A 19,294-nucleotide genomic window follows, 5' to 3' on the forward strand; every position below is an offset into this window, starting at 1 on the left:
GTTATATCACTTACAATATTGCTTTTCTTGGCTACATGCAAAGTTGAGAATAATTTTCCACCTTAACTTTGTTTGAGACCTGGAGAAAACACACTTAGCTGTGTTTCCTATATTACTTAGAAAATGTTTTGGTCAAAGGGTATGCATTTGGGGTTTTTTTTTTGCCAGACAGCTTCCGTTTGTACCTTCTTGACATCAAAGTCTACCAGCTTCCATTCTTGTCTCATAGAACACTGGCATGCTTAATTACTTTTTCCCATCATTCTATTCTTGTAACAACTATTGTCCTAGAACCTACATCGTTCGTTGTCCATTCTTGTTTGACGTTTGCCAGAACAATAATCTAATAAACATTGCACTCTTATTATCTGCACATCCTGGGATCAGAATATGAACTAAAATGATAGTTTCTCTATTTATATACTATTAGTATGCAAGGGATGAGATACAAAGATCTACTTTAAGCATGGGCTTGGGTCTGGGAAAGCCAAGTGGGATTTGCCTATGTGGAATTGGTTTTTTGGAGCCTGCAAAATAATTCAGACTGGAAGTCATCCTTTACTGGTGCTGCCCCCAAAGAAAAATTATATTTAGTGAAGTTATGTGAGGATATACCAGAATGCTTTTCTTGTTCTCCACCCGGAGAACTGTGTGTTTTTGTACATGAGAGAGAGAACTCTATGCACCCTATGAGAACTCCCAGAGTTCCTCAGTGATATGCTTTGCATGCATAATATATTGGAGTTGCCATAGCTCAATGACATTACATAAGACCCCAGTTTCAATCTTGGCTCCTCCACTTACAAGGATTTCAGGTTGCATGGCTGGGGGGGGGGGGGGAATAGATGAGCAGATGGGCTCACTCAGTACAGTGGCTTCATACTTACACATCAATCCCAAGTCCCAACCTTAGTGACTCCAATTAAAAGTAACTCAGGTGGCAGGAGAAAGAGCCCTCTCTGAACTTGCAAAACTCTTAATTTATCTGGATGCATTCAGTAGTGTCAATGGCTGGCTTGGTTAAAATGAACATACAGTGCTTTTAAAGTTTCCCAGTACAAGAAGGCAAATCTGATCATATTTCTTAATGCATCGTATGCTCTCCTCAGATTACTTCCCAAGTGGTCTCATTGATTTTAAATTCTGTTCTGGGGCAGATCAGCAGTGTCTATTTGCTTTAGTTATTAAGATGCAGCATCTAAACCTTCTAAACTACTATATATGTAAAGTTCAAGTATTTTCTGGGGTGGGTGTGTGTCATACTGACTTTTAAAAAATTCACAGATGGACTCTACTATGGAATCAGAATTGCTCTAACAAGCAATTTTGTAGATAAGCATGCATGAATTTATTTTTTGCAAACATAGCTTTTCTTGCCATTTTGTAGCAATACCTGTGCATGCAAATAAAGAGCATTTGCTAATACTGGTAAAGAAGCTCATCCAATTTTTTATTTTGCCAGCATTTTCATTCAGCACTAAAGAATTTAACCCTAAAAGCTTCGATACTTCTAAAATACAGTTGATACAAAGCTGCTTATCATATATCATACTCAAAAAGCACATCCACTTTTTGATAAAACACTTACTTATTGTTTCAGTGCTGCTGTTCAGTGTCCTTCATTGCTGCCGCCTCCTTTGCCTCTCAGCCTTTGGCCTCAATTTACCCACAGTGATGCTGGCTGCAGTGGTGACACATAAAATTTTGTCAGTAATACCATGAAGTTAAATCTGACATGATACTGTCATAAATACTCATGAAGTCACGTGGGTTTCCACAGTCAATCATTTTAAACAACAGTTTGGGCAAAGGAGAAGAGGGAAAATTGCTGGGGCATGCAAGTTCCAGGGTGCCTTGGTGCCCTTTCTAAATTCTGAAGCACCCTGGAAAATGGACCATGAATTCATGGCCCAAGGATGCTGCAATTTCAGTTTCAGATGACAGGAAGTAATGAAGCTCTCCCGGTCACTTCAGGTGATGCCTGCCACATTTGTGGCAAAGAGAACAGATAGCTGAGATGTGAGAGAGTTATGGCAACAGCGTGCGCTTATTAGGAGCCAAGCCTGAACTTTCTTGAAGTTTGAGCTTAATTAGCACAGGGACAAATTCACAAGTTCACCATTGCAAGCTCTCCAGTTCCACACTGCAAAGTCATCGCTAATTGTAAGGCACTGTATCCTACACACAGGGCAGTTTGTATTCTAATGTATCTTGTGTGGCTATATAGCACCACAGATTCACAACCTGCGTCTATGCCGCCGGCTAATTTACTGCAGTTTAGTTTGCTGGTTCAAAATGGGATGAATTTGCAATGAGGAGATAAACAACTGTGAGCACAGCTCTCCCTGGCTGTAATTTCCAGCACCCTTTGTAATATGTTTTGCAGTAGTTTTAGTGGACCAGGATGTAGGGTAGTGTATTTAGGCACTTGGAAAAAACCAGTCCTGTCTCATCTCTGTTAATAATAATGCCATTCTCCCATCCCCATAGTCATGTTTATGGCACTTCCAAGGGCACAGGAACATACTTGATAGTTACAATTGAAGGTGAGAAAGACAGGGAGAAAGACAAAGCTTGCACATTTCTCCCTTGAGTTTCATTCAGGGCGCCTTACCCATAGAGCCTAGTGGCGCAGGGCACCAGGGCACCAAGTTCTGGAGGGCACCGGGGAAGAGGCGGAGGCTGGATGCAGTGCCTCCCAGCATCAGCTCGCCACCCTCGCCCGCCTCGCACGCCAAAGCAGCACCACGCCTGGAGCCTCCACCTGCCATGGCCACCACGGCACAAAGCGGCCAGCCTCCGCCTCTTCCCTGCTGGAGGAACCACCCTCCAGCCGCTGCCCGCCTCCTCCAGCCCCGCAAAGCTGGGCGCGTCGCCGGCAGCGCTGTCCTCCCTTAAAAAAGTCAGCAATTCTGGAAATGGGGGGGGACGCCGGAGGGATCTTCGCACCACGGCGCCGGATATGCTTAAGATGGCCCTGGTTTCATTTTATCAAAATATTCCTTAATATAATAATTGCCTTGATGAATGAGACTTACTTGAGCCCATCTAATCTACTATTTTGTTGTCTCCAACAGCAATGATACAGCACTCCTAAGCAAGACATGGTGGCCTTTCCGTTTTGTAAGCTCTAGGATCTAGTTTTCGGATGTAGACTGCTTCCCACTTGGCATTTTGACTCACGGTTGCTGCCACCAACCCACATCATGCTGGTAATGCTTGGTTCAAAAGATGCATGATGTGACATCATTGCAGTCAATGTTTCCCTCCCCTATTTTCATAGAAGGTAGAGAGGAGTGATTAACATAAACATAAGACATCATCATAAAAACATGGGGGTGGATGTGGTTTGGGGACAGCCATTTTCCTCACTGTCAGGTCCAAAGCTGCCACGGATTCTGTTATGGAAGAGGATGGCAAATCTAAATCTAGGAATTGAATACAGATCTCCATCTGTGCCTTGCACCTGCTCCTCTTTTTTTACTTGATACTATAGCCCAGATGTTCATGATTAAGATTTGAACTTTAGAGCCAGTTCTGCTTGGCTGAACTTATAGTTTTGAATATATCCGTTGTTTTTCTCCCCCATGAACAAAGCTGTGCACTTACTGATGGCCAAACACAATGCTCAGTGGTTTCATTTGCAGATTAAATTCATACAACAGCAAACATGAAGCATGGTAGAAAGAGAAGTAGCTTGATGGTAAAGCACAGATACTGTACGCAGAAGATTCTTAGTTTAATATTTCATCTCTGTCTGAAACCTTGGAATGCTGTTGCTAGTTGAGTTAACACAGATCAATGATCTGACACAGTATAAGGCAACTTCCGAATCCACCTTCGATTTTCATATGCAGCATATCTGGGTAAGGAAAGGTGCGAGCCAAAGGTGGTGGTGTTTTTTTAAGCACCTACTCTCATTCTGCCTGAACTCAACCAAACTTTCTTGTTTGGAACACAGACCTCATATTACGCTGCAACCCTGAGAGCAAAATGCTGATTCTCCTTTCTTATTTTGACATTTTAGTCGTCTTGATCCATTCATTGCAGTGGCAATGAGCTTAGAACAGATTCCTTAGCTAAACAGAAATATATGGAGTTTTCTAATATGTTTCCTCAATCACAGCTGCAGTATTGCTGATTCAGACTGTGACCTACACAACATCTTCTGAATTCAATAAAAGCAGGAGCAGGTTTTATGTAGGCCAAAATCAGGACGTTGACAGGTTAGGAAGAACAACATTCCCCAAAGATTCACTGAGTCATAAGGTCAGGCCTTCTGCTTGGTGAAACTTTGCATTCACCTCTTGCATTCATTAAAGCCCCACTGACACAGAACAGGCTGATCAGAAAAGAGGCGTGGTGAAGTCCATTATTGTTTTTGAATCAGGAAAAATATCCAACACTTTTAGCACTATTCTATTCTAGCACTATAGAAATAAGACTGTACAAAATTCTTTTCTTTCACATTGCTTGGTGTGTGTTTTTCAACATCTCTTTTGTATGCTGTGTTTCCATAATGTACAACTGGTATGGATTTAACTCTCACGTCCTTTTCTATATTTCATGTATTCTGGGCAGTGTGCTCTTCTAAGAATACGTAGAAAGCTGTCATATGGTAGCTTATTATTAGATGAGATGCAAAGGCCTGAGCATCCATTCTGCCTTTACTTCCAGCATACTTCCACACACAAATTGGACTGGTGCCAGCTTCTAGACAATCAAACTAGCAACCCAAATGAACCTTCCCAGGCCTTAATATCAGCTCAAATGTCCACCATCAAGATTGATTAGACTGGTGGACACTAGAGACCAATTTCCTAATGAATTTACATTCAATTTGCACATGTTAATTTATAGATTACAGCTATTCTGGATCCTATAATACCACTCAGATAGTTGTTCGTTTGTTTGTTTTCCAATACATAGTAGGTGTTTAAGGGGCATCCTAGCTAAAATAATGGGCACTGGCAATAGGCCTAACAAGCTTGTAATATCCCATGGGTTTGGGGAATAGTACTTACTGTGTGAAGGTACCTTGCAATAGGTCTGCCCTAAGACCTGGATGCAGCAGGGGTCAGCAGAACCTCATCAGGTGTGCTATAATATGTATTTATGAACAACAGGACAGCCACTCAGCATAGCAGCTAACCAGGCAAAATTAAAATTCCCAACAAGCTCCTACTTGTTGAAGGGAACCACATCCTGGTTGGGAAGGGGGGTTTCTGCTGCAGATTAGTCATTTCTCTTAGACAGGCCACACAAATCTGTGTTTGCTTTTCTGCTGACACTGGGAGGTGGGACTGTCTGGATCACATTTTATACCAGCCATTTTACTCTTCTAGGTTGTTCTTCAGTGAAGCACTTCCATTGTACATGAGCATGACTTCCTCTGTTATGGAAAATTTCTGTGCATTTGTAGAACTCCATCAAATGGCTCACATGCATCCATGAGACTCTGCAACGTAGCCCTGAGGGTTGGTCCAGACTAGCATCCGCCCACAAGCCTTCTTTTCTTCTTTGGCGATCACTTGTAGCCAAGTAAGATTGTCTTCCATAAACACGGTTTTCAAAAGTGAGTCCGTAAGTGATGGTGGAGGCCAATTCTGGATCCACACGTCCTTCCACAGTGGGAACATAGGTTTCTGGGCAGGAGTTGATCATGGTGAGGGTTTGCCAAGCGTCTCCCTTTCGTCCTGAGTTTGAGCGTCTTCGAAACCCATGACACCTTTATGAAAGGCTGTTCTCCAATTGAAGCGCTCACAGGCCAGTGTTTCCCAGTTGTCAGTGTTTGTACTACATTTTTTTAGATTTGCCTTGAGAGGGTTTTTGAACCTCTTTTGTTGACCACCAACATTACGCTTTCCATTTTTAAGTTCAGAATAGAGTAGCTGCTTTGGAAGACGATAATCAGGCATCTGAACAACATGACCAGTCCAACAAAGTTGATGCTGAAGAATAATTGCTTCGACACTGGTGATCTTTGCTTCTTCTAGTACGCTAGCATTAGTTCTCCTGTCTTCCCAAGTGATGTGTTTTACTGATATTCAGATCTCACAGCTTCCGCTGCTGTGTGCTACTAAAAGAGAAACTGCACTTTCCAGGAGGTGAGGCAATGCTGGCATAGGAAGCAGCTATGTCATCAATTCCCCCTAGGTGACTTCAAGCCTACCAAAGCATCGTGGAAAGGAACTGTGCTGAAGCCGGCAACTCTCCTATAGCAATGAGATAATGTCGGAACCTGTCGCTAAAAACCTGACCGAACGCAACAGTTCTAAGAACACAGAGAGCCGGACATTTGCAGCCTCCAACCAAACAGCTTGATAAGCATTACCGTATCTCTGGCTTCCTGACATTTCCTAGCATGGCAACAGTTGGCTCACTGAGTGGCAGGAGGCTGCCTTCATGTCTGCTCTTAAGCGATCATCATGCTTGAATGGTCCCCTGATTTCACTGTCAGGGCCCCTGCTGATGCTGCCTTAATGACATGGGAGCCACTGGAGCATGTGGTTCACAGAGTGTGGGTTAATCTACTTTGTTGCGATAATAAAAACGATTGAATAACTCCTTTGTTCCAAGCTCTTTCGAGAAAGGGTGGGATACGGATGTGCTTGACACCTTTTCTGAGCCACTACATCAGAAGACACAAGGCCATGTAGGAGTAGCCAACGGTGTGTGTTTTCCCAAATCACTGGCACCGGGGTATGCTCCACCCACAATAATTGCATTTTATATTGTGATTTTCCTCAAAAGGGCTTCCTGGCTTTCCTCTCTCTTCATTTAACCGTCAGAATCACCTTCTGAAGTAGCTTAGGCTGACAGTGAATGGCCCACGGTCAATCAGCAAAACAACATGGCTGAGCAGGGATTGGAAACTGGGTTTCTCTTATCCTAATTCAGTACTCTAACAGTTCCATTACGCATTGTCCATATCTTTTCCAGGAAGGACAAATGTTACATTGAAGCACTGAAGTGCTGTAAGTGGTTATTGGTGTTTTGTTGTAGCTGCTGCAATCTTTGAAAAACACAACTCCCATAGACCTTGGTAGAATTTACATCTGAGTCCACACCATAAGTACTGGGGTGTGAGACTTTCCTGCTCAACTAGTTTCCTGGCTATTTTCTTCCTATTCCCATACAGGAGGTTAAACAAAAGAAGCAGGCAGGTTTTGGTAGGCAAGGAATCTTCCCAAGCTTTTTCTTACTGTTGCCAGTTGTGGTCCCATAAGCCATTTGATTAAGCCTTGGGTGATTTTGCTCTCAATATTTTTCAATTATTTCACAAGGCAAAGGTGTTTAGCAGACTTGTAACTAATTGAATCATTCTTCTTGCCTTTTGTAAAAGATAATTGATACTGCATTTTGCTTGTCTATGTTCTGTTGCTTCCCAAATTATCAATGCCTACTCAGAACTAATTAGCCGCCATGCAGTGTGTTAATTCGCTAATTCCCTCTAATATTCTAGGGTGCATTATCATCTGCACCAGCTGTGCTAGAGTGTATGATTCAGATGTTCCAAGCTGCTTACCTTGCCCTATTCTTTTACAGTAGCTGTGTTACAACTTTTTCATTTCCTAATAGTTCAGCTGTGTCTTTTTTCCTCCTGCAATCACCATGAATCTCTATGAAATCAATTCACTGCCATAAGGCTCCTTTCCTGCTTTAATTTAATCTTAGGTTAATAATGAAATATTAATTTGGGGTGTGGGGCCATCATAAAATATGCAAAGAAGCAGTTGCTTTTTGTATGAAAAATGCAGGCCAACTAACGGTCTTATTTCTTTCCTAGACATTAAAAAAGAAATGTGTTTTGTAGTATGAGGGTTCACTAGCTAAGGGCCTTTCAAGTTTTGTGGCATGGGGAAATGGAGTGGGGTGGGTGGGATGTAGAGTCACAGTCCTTTTTAGAGTGGCTATATGCCCTACTTTGCAGAGGGCTGTCCTCTATTTGTGGCGGAGAGAAGTCTAGAATCAGAGGAAGAAGCTGAAGCAGGAGATGAGGAAGAAAGGAGGGCAAGTGGAAGAGATTAGTCAGGCTGGTTGAGAGTCACAGATGTCTCCCCCTCCTGTTATGAAAGCTCCCATCCTCTGTCTCCCAGAACCAGAAGAGGCCTTCATGCAGTTGCAGTCTCCAATTGCTTGGAAAAAGTTATGGAGAGGAGGGGACTTAAATGGCGGTGCTGGGATGGGGAGTTTCAGTCTCAGCAACTGATTCATGGGGTAAAGCCTACCAGGGATGGGCTGCTGTGTTCATTAAGCCTGACACTCAGCCAAGTCTGTGAAGACTGTGTTTTTGTTAATAAAGAGTTAACTCCAACTTTGATCGGTGTGATTTACTGCCAGCTCACTCTTTGACACACATAACACTGACAAGGGTATTGGGCATGTTTTGCCCCAACCACAAAGTTGTTCCTAAGTGCAGTGCTTCATTTCGCCCCATAGAAGTGAATGACAGACCTTCGTCAAACCTGCTTACTCTTCCTAGTGAGTTTTGCCTCAACTAAACCCCAAGACTGCAACCTGTTTACTTTGTCCCACAGAACCAAGGCAGGAAGAAGCAGCTTGTTCAACTAAAACACATGGTGCACTAATGATGATGGTGATAGTTGGTGGTGGGGATGGTAACCGGAAGTTGTTTGCCTTTCTCTACCACAAAATTAAAATGTCCTGAACCAAATGCATTAAATAGCTCTTCACATTTACTGTGAGCTAAGTTCCAACTACATATGGTTACTCTTTGCAGTTGCATTCTGATATGGACAGAGGAGATGGATCCATCAAATACATACTGTCGGGAGAAGGAGCAGGCATTGTGTTCACCATTGATGACGCAACTGGAGATATCCATGCCATTCAGAGGCTGGACCGAGAAGAGAGATCCCAGTATACTCTGAGGGCTCAAGCCTTGGATAGACTGACTGGCAGGCCGATGGAGCCGGAATCTGAATTTATCATCAAAATCCAAGATATCAATGACAATGAACCCAAGTTCCTGGATGGACCATACGTGGCTTCGGTACCAGAAATGTCACCAATAGGTAAGTGGGACTTTTGAGAACATGCTTTCGATATATAGAAAACAAGCCAGTTAGTATGCTAAAGAAATATTTGGCCTTTATTCCAGCTCCCTAGCCGAAAGATTGCAAAAGGAAGGGCGGGAACTGGGTTTACAGTTTAGATTTTAATTTCAGCCTATGTGGAGCGTAGGATAGTTATAAAATAGTGATTCCTAGGTGGCAGGGAACCTTCTTTGATCTGTCTAGTTTTCCCCTCAGCCTATATTCTGTTTTTCCTAGCTGTCTAGGGAAGAAACCAGGAAATGTATGACCCTTAAACTTCTCGTGAAACTTCCCTCCCATTGGCTGCGCAGTTTGCTTCTTTGTACTGTTTATTGCTGAAGTGGAAAACCACTCCAGAGGTAGAAGCTCTGGCACAATTGCTCTGTTTGCCAGCAGATTCTGTAGTTGAGGCTTGTACCCTACCAAGGTGAACACAACCCAACAGCCACATATTGGTGGCTTCCTGAGCAGGCTGCTCTGAAAGGCCCATGGATTAAATTTTCATTTGAGCCCCTTTGTTCTCGCAGCATCTTGTGCCAGGGTCAATTCCTCCCTCCCTAGTTTACTGTTTACCGGTTTTGATTTTGTTTCATCCAGTTGCCCCTTTTGCACTTCCTTAATAGCAACAGGACTACAGCCAGATATTTATCCTACAGTACCCAACAGATGGCAATAGGCAGGGGCGCCGACTTATAAAAAATATTGGGGGGGCCCATACCGGGGTCCTGCCGCTGGTTCGCTCGGGTAGCCGGGAGAACGCAGTTCGAGGTGGCAGTGTTGGGGAGAGACCCTCGCTCAGGGCGCCACTAGACTTGGCGGCCGGCGGCCTATCTGGGGGGTTTTGGAGCGTATTTCGGCGGAGCGATTGGGGAGGAGGGGGCTTGTTGCCGGATTCTTCAGCTGAGCCGGAGATCCGCTGCTGGGGGTCCCTGGGCCGAGTTGTGAGCACGGCCTGCTGAAGGGAGATCCAGCCGATTGCGCGACGGGGACGGCCGGGGCTCTCCGGCTAGGGCGCGCGGCTGGCTGGCTGGCTGGCGAGGGAGCAGGTGGGGAGGAGGCGGGGGTCCTCACTCTCTTAGGAAACGCACCCGCGCGCCCGATTGCCACGAAGTCCGAAGGGTGCGTGTGTGGAATTAAAAAGCAAAAACGAGATACGGGCAGGGCAGGCAAAGAGTTTTCTGCAAGAGGATGGAGGGCAGGTTGAAGAGAAAATCACTCAGGATGAGACAGTCAAATCAGCCATGATAAAATGGGCTCAGGATATTGGGTATAACATCATGTTTGAGGACTGGGAAAGGTTATGGACCACCGGAATGAAATTCACGGCATGTAATGCCTTGAAGGAAAATATTATGAAAATTATTTATAGGTGGTACATGACCCCAGTCAAGCTTGCAAAAATATATCACCTGTCTGATAATAAATGTTGGAAATGTAAGGAGGCTGAAGGGACATTCTTTCACCTCTGGTGGACTTGTCCAAAAGTGAAGACCTTCTGGGAAATGATCTATAATGAGTTAAAAAAAGGTATTTAAGTATACCTTTCCCAAGAAACCAGAGGCCTTCCTCTTGGGCATTGTTGGTCAGAAAGTGTTAAAGAAGGATAGAACTTTATGTATGCAACTACAGCAGCAAGAATACTTATCGCAAAATATTGGAAGACACAAGATTTGCCCACACTGGAAGAGTGGCAGACGCAATTGATGGACTACATGGAACTGGCTGAAATGACTGGCAGAATCCGAGATTTGGGAGAAGAAACAACGGAAGAGGACTGGAAAAAATTTAAGGACTATTTACAAAAACAATATAAGTTGTATGAATGTTAAAAATTTACACGATTCGGAAACTATAGCTTCAGCAATTAGATTTGGGAAACAGGAAATTATATTTTAAGTAAGAAAAGGTCAAAATCTAAGGTAATACTATGTTTAATTTAAGATATAAGTAACTGATGAAAAGTATGTTAAATTTAGAGGTATAGTATTTGAAAAGTACAAAATAAGGTACGAAACAAGGTAATAATTTGCTGATATCTTTATTATAAAGAATGCAGGGTAAGGGAGATGCGAGGAAGTCCAGTTAGTTATATAAAAAATGTGTTGAATGGTTGGTTTTCTTTTCTTCTTTTTCTTTTTTTCTTTTTCTTGTTCTTTTACTTTTTTCTTCAGTGTATGTTTCTAACTTTGTATTTGAAAACTTAATAAAATATTTATATATATAAAAAAGAGAGAAAATCCTTTCGCTTTTCTGGGGCGCAGGGAAGTCTCAGAGCCGGAGGTTGGGGAAGGGACCCCCTTTGCTCTGCCCTCTTCTCCCGTCTTAGATTCGCATGGGGGTCCCCGCCCGAGCTTGCCTGGCCACCGGGCCACACAAGGGCCGCGCTCTACGCGGCACACCTTGCTAGCCGCGCAGCTGTCCTCCGCGGCTGCGGAGCGGCCCTGCGCCGGTGCCCAGCCCCTCTGGGCGCCCGCTGCGCTGCCAATGACAAGCGGGCGACGTCGCGGGCGGGGAAGGCGTCGCTTTCTTTCCCGATCCTGCATCCTCCCAGTCTTCCAGCCCTTTTTTGGGTTGGAAGCTCGTCTCGTTCGCCCTTCTCCTTTCTTCACCCTGCGCGCAATTTTCCTCCCTCGTCTCCCTCCTCACTTCTCCTTCCTTCCTTCCTTCCTGACTGACTGACTGACGGGCTTGGGCTCGGGCTCAGGCTCGGGCTCCGGGTCGGGCTCGGGCTCCGGGTCGGGCTCGGGCTCGGGCTCGGGCTCGGGCAGCCACAGCGTCGGCGGTGTTGGCGATCGGCGGCGCGGGGGGATGGCCCTCCCGGGGGAGCCGGCGCTGCTCAATGGGGTTGCCAAGGAGACAGGCCGGCCGCCCTCCTCCCCCGGCCCGGCGCCCCCCGCCGCGCCGGTGCCCGTTATCGAGCTGGTGCGCGCCGGGCGCCCTATAAAAGCCGCGGACGCGCCCACCGCCGCCCGAGATTATTGGGGGGGCTGAGCCCCCCCAAACGAATTTTTGAGGGGGCTCGGGCCCCCTCAAGCCCCATGGAGTCGGCGCCTATGGCAATAGGAAGATCAGTAGGCCACCATGCATGTGTAGCTCAGAAGTTGTGCAGGCCTGCAGTAGACTGTGGCTGTAAAAGCGGTGCTAGGGGAGTCCTCTGCTGCTACACCAAGGTGTGCTGCTTGCTACCTGTCATTCATATGCCCACTACAAAGAGCAAAGAAAGAGCCATAAGCACGGAGCCATGAAGACCTGTGGCAACAAGCCTTGCGCTTCATTGATTTCCAAGCTGTGCTGTGGTCCCCAGGGGCCCATCATCAGCCTGTGTAAATTAGATCAGTCATGAGCACTGGCCAGTTTTACACCTGGAGCTAAAAAGGACTTTGACTGCCCATAGATCAGAGAAAGGCAAAGGTGGTTTTAAAGCACCTTAAACTTGGAAAGGTTTATGAGATAAGAAATCCATTGGTCTTTTTGCAGGAGCATGTATAGCACAAAATGTAACCTCCTGACTCTTTGCAGTTTATTAAACAATATTCAAATCCTAGCCACAAATATCGTTCACATTGAATATATCATATCATATAAAGAGCCAGATCTGAAATATATTTAATAGATCCTCATTAACGGTTCTTACTTTTCTCACCATCCTTCTGTTCCCAATAACATTGTCCAAGCATATATGCATTTGCTCTTAAATTCTATTACAATGTGTCATTTCTCTTTTCCATCTTTTCATTTGCTTTTTTCCCTCCACATAAACCTACAAGTTCTTTGGAATGGTGAATGTGTGATAGCTCTATTATACACCAGACAAGTTTCTTGTTTTGTATATATAACAATATCTTTTTAAACAATCTAATCCCCAGGACTGCAAAGATAAATGTGGGGGGAAGTATGCTAAGAAATACACTAGTGATACACACTCCCACTTCACACAGCCACAGCTAAGTATTTTTAAGGCCTGTTGAATTGAAAAGAAACATATTAAAACATGCCCAACCCTGCCATTAACTAGTGAGACTCAAAACTGCTTAATATTGGCCAGATCATGCCCTATGGTATTTGTAGCATTGCATGGATGTTATATTAGTATTCATGCATAAAAACTACCAGGGCAGGCTTCCTCAACCTCAGCCCTCCAGATGTTTTGAGACTATAGTTCCCATCATCCCTGACCACTGGTCCTGCTAGCTAGGGATTGTGGGAGTTGTAGACCAAAAACATCTGGAGGGCTGAGGTTGAGGAAGCCTGTACCAGGGCCATCAGGTTTCAAGAACAATGAGACAAAGAACCGCACCTCCAATTAAGATTTTCAACTCTCAGAATTCTGCACCCAAATATTAAGCTTTTTGGCAAATACAATCCATTTTCACCTTTTGGGAATGACATTACTTAGATAAATGCAATTTAATTGCCCAGATGTAATTTGGTTGCTACAATAGTCGTGACTCTTTGTTCAGATTTCATAAGATATTTCGTTGATGTTTCTGGAACGCAGTTTGTTAAAGGGACTTTCTCATTTTTCCTATGATATTGTTCTTCTCTTCTGCATCATATAATCCTTTTTTTCAGTAGCAGAGTACCGAGTATGATTTAAAGTTTTATTTTAAAGCTGAAGGACTTATAGAATAGAAAGAAGGTGATAAGTTTAGCACCCTGTGGGTCTTAACAGTTCACCAACAAGTGCTGTTATCCTATAGATTATTTACTGATCCAATGATGTCTGGTGGGATTTGTGCTTGTAACCCCCATTAGTGCTAAGAGCTATGTGTGTAAATTCCTCAAGCATTAGAAAGAGAGCAGGCTCCTAAATAAATACTCTGTAGAGCAAGACATTTATAATTCACTGAACATAGTTAGATATGTGTCCTCTCTCCACATCTACAAATCTAACAAGGTTCTACACTGTTTTTGTCAGGCACCTCCGTTATCCAAGTGACAGCAACAGATGCTGATGATCCTACCTATGGGAACAGTGCCAGGGTAGTCTACAGCATTCTCCAAGGACAGCCATATTTCTCTGTGGACTCCAGAACAGGTAATTTCATTCAAGAGAAAAATCAGCCAAGAATGTGACATTTTCCATTAACTTTCATTCAGTATTCACCTTAGGCTTCATCTTCAAAATGCAAGTCATCAAAGACTATGCAACCCATTGTTTCTCAATAAAGCACCAAGAAGTGTTAAAAACATGAATGAGAAATGATGTGTCGAGTCCAGCAGCAATTGTAGGCTGGTGCGATGGAAAGGAAAAGAAGTATTAACTTCGGTGGACATTGCATTGGATCCTAAGTGTGGGAAATGACATAAATAAAATGCAGAAATACGCAAAATAGATAAGATTGAATGAATGTTGGGGGAAATCAGCCAAGTTAACAGTTGTATACGGGCTTCAGAGAACAATCTTGTGACCTGTATTAGCGGTCCCTCAGGGTCAATGTTATCAAAGTCTGTAGAAAAGTAAAATAGAAAGAACATGATAAAAAACTGACCTCATCAATCTCTAGGTGAAGATCCCCAGCCAAACCAAAAACTACAGTTTCAGCACTATACTGTGGGTTAAACTGAGAACAGGGCCTGGAAAACTTAATGTGAACCTGATGTCAGCCAGATGCGAATGAAGCTGCGTAGCAACTTTTCACTCTTATGAGTGTGTGAGGATGCCCCATATAGCCACAATGTTGAGTATTGGGAGGGAGAAGCCAGATTCAAATCCAGGTCAGCTGCCAGGGTGATCTGTGATTATCCACTGTCCTTTAGGCTAAGCCACCTTGTGTGTTGATGTGATGCTTAATAAACAAAACCCTGTAAATTCCTTGGATGAATGATTGTTCACAGACTTAATAAGTGTTAACAATCAAACAGCAAGCGATGGCCGCTTTCCCTCTTGCCAGTGAGCAGCGGTTGCGGCCCGACACGGCATCTCCTCTCTCGCCCAGATCCACAACGCCATTTTAGAATGTTTCCCGAACCCCTTTGGCCGCCGTAGAGGCTCACGGGTTCCCGCCAAACCCACCCTTCAAATGAGCCAATCCGCAGTGGCCTGGGAGGGGGGCGGGGCATGGCCATCTACTTAGCCTGGCCAGATCACTAAGCAGAGTCCATTCGTTTTATCACTCAGCACTTAGGCGTGCTGGAATGGGGGACTCTGTGGCTGGGCATGGAAATCCAGTACATGCATCTGCTTTTAATGCAGTGAAGTGCAAAGGTTAAGCTGAAGCATCAAAGGACTGGAATTATAAAGACTGTAGATATGATAGTTACTGTAGACAAGACGAACTGCATTATATATGATTATAAAAATTTACCAGCATGTAAGATTACAGTGCCTTGTATGATAATAGTTGTTTTGTCACTACCACAAGTGTTGTGTCCACTAAAAGCCAAACACAGTGCTTTTGTTTTGTTGTTATAGTCTTTGTTTCTTAAAGAAGGGAATCTGAAATCCAGAGAGAAAGAAGTCAGATGCTAAGCTGAGAATAAAAATAAAGAGATTGACTATTCCACCAGGGTCCTTTGAGGAAAAGACAAAAAGCAAGATAATAAAATATTACCCTAAAAGTCCAGAGAGGTTTAGCCCTAGGGGTCCATTCTTCTACAACCATGAGCAATAGTATTCAGCAAAGGTAGCAACTGAACTCGGACATTTTTGGCAAGGTTTATCAGAGAAACCTTGCTGCCACCTCATGTTCTATTTCTGTAAAACTCTCAGGAAGGGAAACTAACTGCAAAAACCCTGGATGTTAGCTATGGGGTAGTGAATCCTGCCTCTGTTTCCGTGTGCAACTTTTGCAGTGTAGCTCCGATTTACTGTCATGCATTGCATGCATATCACTAATTGCAATTAGCTTAATTACACATCATGTTCCACATTCAAAAGCACAGGCATCTCTTGAAGAAGCATAATGAAGTTCTGAACCATTGTTTTGCATGCCATGCACAATTGGTTTAATTACATTAGAGCTTCAGTCACTGCTATAACCTGTTTGCAACAGCAAATATGCATTCTAATACCAAGAGCACAAAATCAGATATGCGCCTAATGATAGCATGACCACAGAAGAGTAATTATTTGAACTTCACACCATTCAAAGGATTCTAACTGATTAATCAATTGCCTTTCAAATGAATAAATGATTAATTTTCATTACCAACAGGGTGCCCTTTAAAAAAAAAATACTGAAGGAAATTTGAAATAACTAAAAAAAGAAAGAAAGGTAGAAGTAGCAGCTAGCTGTCAATGTTAGGAGGAAAGGTTGTTTTTAACATTTTATTTTGTATTCTCTGTTGCAGAATTAAAATAGCCCTGAAAAAATAAACAGGCATGCCCTTATCTCTCAACCTAAAATGTGTCTTTTCGCTAATTCAAATTACTCAAATTTAGAATATATAAGAAGACAAGATGTACTTGTTTCCTACTGTAATCTCTGTATGAAGCCAAAGGAAGAACTAGGCTCTAGCCCTTCTTTCACTAACTCCCGAGTGATCTGTTCATGGCAATTCCTTCCGTGAATGACAAATTACTCCACCGACCTGGCTGCGGACCAGCGTTGCATCTGGTTCCTGGTATCTTGAGAGTATAGTCCACTCTGATTCTGCAAAGAGGCATGCCTTTCTGGGTGGCTCCCAATAAACTTTGTTTTTCGTCTTGAAAAGGAAGCATTTCCCATTGAATACTCGGGTTAGTAAATTTGTTACTTTGTGTGCATTATTCAATTAAATGCCTTTTTGTGTGTGTCTTTATTTTCCCCTGCCGTTTTCATAGGCTTAATTAGGACAGCGCTAATGAACATGGATAGAGAAGCAAAAGAATATTATGAAGTGATTATCCAGGCCAAAGATATGGGCGGACAGCTGGGAGGATTAGCTGGGACGACCACAGTCAATATCTCCCTGTCTGATGTCAATGACAACCCACCCAGATTTCCACAGAGTAAGTCTCAGCCACAATGTCTCAGCATTTGGGGGTGGGGGGCGGAGCTTCTCAATGGACATTTCTTAATTCCAGGGTATTCTTCCCCTGGTGTGCTGTTTTGTCGCTATCCAGATTTCCACACAATAAGTGTCCATCACAATATGCAGATCTCTGGCACATTGCCCAAATAAAAAGATGTGACAAAATATTTGCACAGTAAATATGTGCTTTACTAGTTATCAATAACAACAACAACAACAACAACAACAATGATGGTTTGAAGAATCAAGAAGACAGATTGCCACCCCAAGAAGCTTGCAGTCTAACATCTGACTTGAAGTGGAAGAGAGACACGAAGAAAATGGAGGCAGGGGCAAACAGGGCAAGATTCTGCACTTATCAGTACTTAGGATTAGTTGCCGTAGGGGATAAGAACTAAAGAGCTCACATAGACCTCACAGAAAAGGTGGGTTCTGAGGGAGGCTTTGGAAACAGTGCAGATCTGGAGAGGCAGTTCTGGGCAAAGGAAACAGCAAGGGAGACAGGTCAGTCATTTGAGGGAACAGGAGATCTTCACACAGCAGAGGATGGTGGTGTTTGTGGGGGTAGAGGAGCACGCATATATACAGGCAGAGGAATATAGGGCTACTACACCAGGGCAATAAGGGAGTGAGAACCCTGCAAAGGGTATTGGAGATTAAGGATAAACATCTGGAGCTTTTCAGAGTGATCAGAGAGTTGAATGGTTTTGGCAACAGAGTTCTGGATGGACTTGAGGGGACCATGCTGGAACAAAAGGAAATGTTGGCATGAAGGCAAAGGGGTAGGCAGCTTCCCATGTGTGATAAGGTGAAGGGGAAGGAGAGGTTTGATGGAGGTATAGGAGAGCAGAATGGAAGACGAATGGGGGGAAGAAATCAGGAATGGATAGTTCCAGTATTAGTACTGAATGAAGCTTTAAGTGGATACCAGGAAGCATTAGTGGCTGCTAGCCTTAGTAAGACTTCAAAGGCAAAGAAGGGATGCTGAGGATTCCTTAAAAAGTGTTGAACTTTTTTTTTTAATGGTCTTTCCTCTTCTTCTTCTTTGTCTCTTTACTTGGGTGTATCCCTTTGCATGTTTAAATGAAGGGTATCAAACTAAATTCATTTCTGATAACATAAAGTAGTTTTTGTGCTCTTTAGCTTTGTTGTTGTTGTTGTTTAGTCATTTAGTCGTGTCCGACTCTTCGTGACCCCATGAACCAGAGCACGCCAGGAACTCCTGTCTTCCACTGCCTCCCGCAGTTTGGTCAAACTCATGCTGGTAGCTTCGAGAACACTGCCCAGCCATCTCGTCCTCTATCGTCCCCTTCTCCTTGTGCCCTCCATCTTTCCCAACATCAGGGTCTTTACAGGAAGTCTTCTCTTCTCATGAGGTGGCCAAAGTATTGGAGCCTCAGCTTCAGGACCTGTCCTTCCAGTGAGCACTCAGGGCTGATTTCCATCAGAATGGAAAGGTTTGATCTTCTTGCAGTCCATGGGACTCTCAAGAGTCTCCTCCAGCACCATAATTCAAAAGTATCAATTCTTCGGCGATCAGCCTTCTTTATGGTCCAGCTATCACTTCCATACATCACTGCTGGGAAAACCATAGCAGCACAAAATGTGGCCCAAAAGATGCAGACCTGTTATTAGAATATAACCTTAAGTTGCTCATGCAGTTTTAAACCATTTCAGGAGGCATCAAATTTTCACAGCTGCTACAGAGGCTCAACTTCAGTTCAGAGGTTTAAGAAATAGTCAACAGCCTAAATACTGGGTAGATTTCACTGTGTCCCTAGATACTGGCTACATTCCTATGAAGATTCACTGATTCTCATAAAACCTTTCAACCTGCAAGTATATTGCGATGATTAATAAACAACAACAACAGATTTGGGCTCTCAGATTCTGTTCCAGCAGATTTCTCATGAAGGTGATCTTGGAACGAGTCTTGTACGAGTCAACAGAATGACTTTCACTTCCTACCTAAACTTCCCTCCGTATCAGAGTTGGGGGACCTGTGGCACTGTTATTGGACTCCCAACTCCTTTCATCCCCAACTAATATGGCCAGTGGTCAGAGAAGATGGAAGTTGTAGTCCAACAGCACCTGCAGTGCTGTGAGTTCCCCATCCCTACTCATCAGGATTGATAACTTTCAGACTGGTTTGGTACCTACGATAGTCATTGTAGCAACAGCAAAGAATCATGTTTCATCTTAAAAGCTGGGAGTAAATCTCATTAAATTCCATGGGCCTTACTTCTGAGTTGTTGTCATAGGTTTGTGCTTTTACTGTG

General features: G+C 43.7%; 1 protein-coding gene and 1 long non-coding RNA gene across 4 annotated transcripts in view; one reads left to right on the forward strand and one right to left on the reverse strand.

The window, feature by feature from the left end:
• Positions 1 to 19,294, reverse strand: part of LOC308594084 — a 375,081-nt gene that overhangs the window by 140,744 nt on the left and 215,043 nt on the right. The window lies entirely within an intron of this gene.
• Positions 1 to 19,294, forward strand: part of CDH20 (cadherin 20) — a 163,455-nt gene that overhangs the window by 120,396 nt on the left and 23,765 nt on the right. For all 3 annotated transcript variants that reach the window (XM_081206304.1, XM_081206302.1, XM_081206303.1), the window contains exons 3-5: positions 8,744 to 9,038; positions 13,978 to 14,097; positions 16,825 to 16,992. In XM_081206304.1, coding sequence (XP_081062430.1) covers positions 8,744 to 9,038; positions 13,978 to 14,097; positions 16,825 to 16,992 — 583 coding nt within the window. The remainder of the gene's footprint in view (positions 1 to 8,743; positions 9,039 to 13,977; positions 14,098 to 16,824; positions 16,993 to 19,294) is intronic.

This window comes from Podarcis bocagei (genome assembly GCF_964188305.1).
Source record: "Podarcis bocagei genome assembly, chromosome: 8".
Taxonomy (NCBI): domain Eukaryota; kingdom Metazoa; phylum Chordata; class Lepidosauria; order Squamata; family Lacertidae; genus Podarcis; species Podarcis bocagei.